At 43.2% G+C, this 3,693-nt stretch overlaps 1 protein-coding gene across 2 annotated transcripts in view; it reads left to right on the top strand.

The window, feature by feature from the left end:
- Positions 1–160: 160 nt before the first annotated feature.
- Positions 161–3,693, top strand: part of tlk1a (tousled-like kinase 1a) — a 20,564-nt gene continuing 17,031 nt past the window's right edge. For both annotated transcript variants that reach the window (XM_079463898.1, XM_079463897.1), the window contains exon 1: positions 161–520. In XM_079463898.1, coding sequence (XP_079320024.1) covers positions 388–520 — 133 coding nt within the window. In that variant the 5' untranslated portion in view covers positions 161–387. The remainder of the gene's footprint in view (positions 521–3,693) is intronic.

The following is a 3,693-nucleotide window of genomic DNA, read 5'->3' as shown; positions in this document are numbered from 1 at the left end:
ATTTATGTGTGTCTGTCACTGTTCAGGCCAACATCCATGTGTGCTGCCTGGAAATGATGTTTACAGTATTATAGTTTTGAGAAGCCCCCATAGGACTCTGTCACCCACCCACCAGATTAAGATGAGTGTCAAGTATCGCGATAATATCCCCAGGAGCTTCGTGTCTATTATTTCATATTTTCCTTCCTAAGTAGTAGCAGCAGGCGACTCGACACGCACTGCAGAGGGCGATGAAGGTTTGTGTGTCTGTCCCAAGAGTTGACAGCCCCTCCTCCGCCCGATGAAAAAACAACATCATCATGCATTTAACCTCCCACATTTCGTCTGATGCCGTTTGCATGGACTGCTGATTGATGTTTTTGCACTACGGTTCTCCAAAGAGGCTGGATGAGTGCGCAAAGTAACAGTGGAAGTTTGGAAGGGGCGCCATCTTGGCTCCAACAGCAGCAGCGGCACCCGAGCGCGTCCCCGGCGCCGCTTTCACACACGCACGGCGCGCCACTCGCACCGGCCAAAGAAGGTAAAGTGTGCTTATTTTATTCGCGTAAGTCTGGAGGTTTGGATATTGGACGGGTGTTCGTATAAGGTGTTGATAAGTGCCTTAAAACGAGCTTACAGCTTGAGTTACCAGTTACAGCATGAGCTTAGCAGGCTTCGATCGGGCTAGCTTTTTAGCATGCTAGCGCATTAGCTTCTTAGCTTGTCCGCCTTTTAATTGGTTGGCTGTGCTAGCACGTTAGCGTCTGGGCTAGCTAGCCTCCCATAACAGTAGCATGTATTGACCATAGACTGGAGGTGTCGACTAGCATAGGTAGCTCGTACAGTAGCATGCTAATATCATAAAGTTGTATATGGATATGCGTTTAGCCTGTTAGCCTCTTTGCTGATTAGCGTGCTAAACTTATACTGTACTTCAGTGTATCTGTTCTGTATATGCCCTCTGAAGTCCGAAATGAAAGACCAAGTTTGTCAGTTATATTCGCGGATGTGATTATTCGATGTAATGCTTATTCCGAAATATTTGGGTTTTGGGATTTAATTGTAAGATTTTGGTAAGGATGAATGAGACTTGAAGACTCTGGTTTATGTAGTTAAAGATGTCTGATGACAAACAGTGCGCTAACAGCGCAAATGCACTTGTTTTATGAACTTTCCTCGTTAACCCACATTAAAATATATTTGACTGTAGTCTGTAAATATAACTATATTTATGTGATGAATCACTCACACAGTGTCACACAGATGTGTGTTATACTTTGAAGAAAATACATTTACTTGCTAGCTGTTGGCCATTTCTGTGTCTTAATGCTGTATGTCTGACATGGGGGTGTGAATTTTAGCATATATTTGGACTTGTTGTCAACTTACACCAGTCAACACATTTGGCAGTTTATCCTGTCGTTGAACATTATATCCCTAACACCAGTTCATCTGTGTGTCAGCAAACCTTAAGAGACTGAATGGATATACTGTTCTTTCCACGCATATTGCAGAGTCTGAAGATCAGCGGAGATGTTTAACCTCTCTGGACCTGTTTTAAAGATCGAATACATACTCGCATACTCCTAACAATCCCCAATGAGAAGCCCCGCAAGTATTGGAGAACATGGCCAGTCGATCCTTGGAGTTCATTTCCGATAAAGGTCTTGCTCTACCCAACTGTTTTGCAAAACTATTGTTGTTTCACATCCCAGGTTTGGTGCACGTATTCTATACGGCACGATTGTATGCAGGAGTTTCAGTTCTGAGATGTGTCTGCGAAACTGGTTGCATAACACCCAAAGTAGGGTTTTTGATTGACAGCGCAAGAATGTGTCAGAAACAGGTGGACATGGTGCCTGCGAGGAGCAGAGCTAAAATGACATCCCTGCTTTGTAAGGGTTCACCCTCCTGCCTGTGCAGGGGCCTGAGAGAGCAGGAGACCCATGCAGAATGTCAAGGAAATGATGTCTCTTCACCACAGAGAGCGAGAGAAAGGACAAAGAGCAAGAGGCATGATTGAGTATCACTCATTTGCAGTGCGCTTGTGTGGCCGAGTTGTTTTCTTAGATGTCAAAGTGTGATTAATGAAGCTTTGGTGATGATTTTTAGCAACATCTGTTTGTTGTATCTAGAACCACCAGATATGTTGTTTTGAAGTACCTATAAATGAATTATTTGGCGCTTTTGAAGCTTGTCCATGGAATCTGAGGCTGCTCGAAATAGCCTCACCTTTTCCTTTTGGCCTACATTATAGACTCCGATGATAAATCTTCACCGCAGTCCTGTTTATGCACAGGCCTGATAACACCACTGATCTTTGCACTGCCATTTTGTGTCAGTGGGAATGCACTGAGCATCCATATTGGCTCTTGGAGAGAGAGAGAGAGAGGGAGCGAGAGAGAGGATAATTCTAGTTAAAGGACTGCAGCCAGACACTACATTGGATGGATTTTTGAGCTCATGTTTATGGGTGCCGCCACCATGTTAAAAATGACCAATGGGAACCCTGGAACATTTTTGAAACCCTGACTAGGTCTACGCAAGTAATCGAAAAACTAATCAGGATTACAATTACAGGTGAAAATATAGCTGCAAGCAGCGACACGGGGGCCAAGCCCACAAATTGCAGCAACCACAGAGCAGAGCCTTACTAGGACAGAGCAATGAGAGCAAACATGTGTAAAAAACATACAGGTCGAGAAGAATATGTGAAAACAAAGTCAAAGTGCAGAAGCACAGATAACACCCACAGCCGTATTTGAACCGCTGACCTTAAAGACTCTAGTGGCTTAGCGAGTCTAGCCATTGAGCCGATAGAGGTGTAAGTAGCGATATGTCACAATAACCAAAGTGACAGCTGTGACAGCGCACAGCCGAGAATGTAATCACAATGTACACTTTATAGACAAGCAACACACGTGCCTCTCGGGATTCGAACCCGCGACTTTGCTGTCCTGAATTGTGTTCTTTTTTTGATGGGCCACTCAGTTGACGTAGTGTACTTTGCCTGCCATCCCTAAAGCGGCTGAAATTAGACAGTAGAGCAAAAGTAACATAAATACAGTGTGCAGGAGGAACAATCTTCAGAAGGGACTGAACGCAAGCGATCATTTTGCATACTAATGCACAACTCGTTATATACGGTCAATAGTTCAATAAGGCGACGATGGCACAGGTAAAGTCAACTTTGAAGAGGTATTTCTAGATAAGTTGGCTTTGGGCGTGCATATTTTCTATAATTAGACTCGGAGCAGGAGAGTGAATTTTGCCATTTCCACCACCCTGGGAGCGTTTAAAAACGCTAATATTTGTATCTGCTTTTCAGGTGGTTGACGCAACATATTTTGCCACACGCGCTCTCTGTCTGCTGGTGGGAGTGTGCCTACCTGTGTATGTGCGTACGGATCTCAGAGGAGAATTGTAAGGCACGCGACCATGGAGAAACAGAATATGAAAAATAAGATTAATAACATAATGCTATTTATTTTGTTTATAAGAGAACAAAGTATAGACATGTTGTATAGGAAAGGTAACCTTTAATTACTTCTTTTGTGATCTGTCGCTACATAATTTTTTTATTAACTTGACCTTCAAGGGGGGCGGGGCTAAGATAATGGTTGGGGAAAAACAAACATACTTCCTTTTTTAACATGAATGTTTGAAATATTTTTTCTGAAATGTTTGTCTTTGGAATGTTTGCTTTCCTCTAAA

The sequence above is a fragment of the Barbatula barbatula genome (assembly GCF_947034865.1).
Source record: "Barbatula barbatula genome assembly, chromosome: 9".
In the NCBI taxonomy this organism is placed as follows: domain Eukaryota; kingdom Metazoa; phylum Chordata; class Actinopteri; order Cypriniformes; family Nemacheilidae; genus Barbatula; species Barbatula barbatula.
This window is presented reverse-complemented; position numbering and strand designations above follow the sequence as displayed.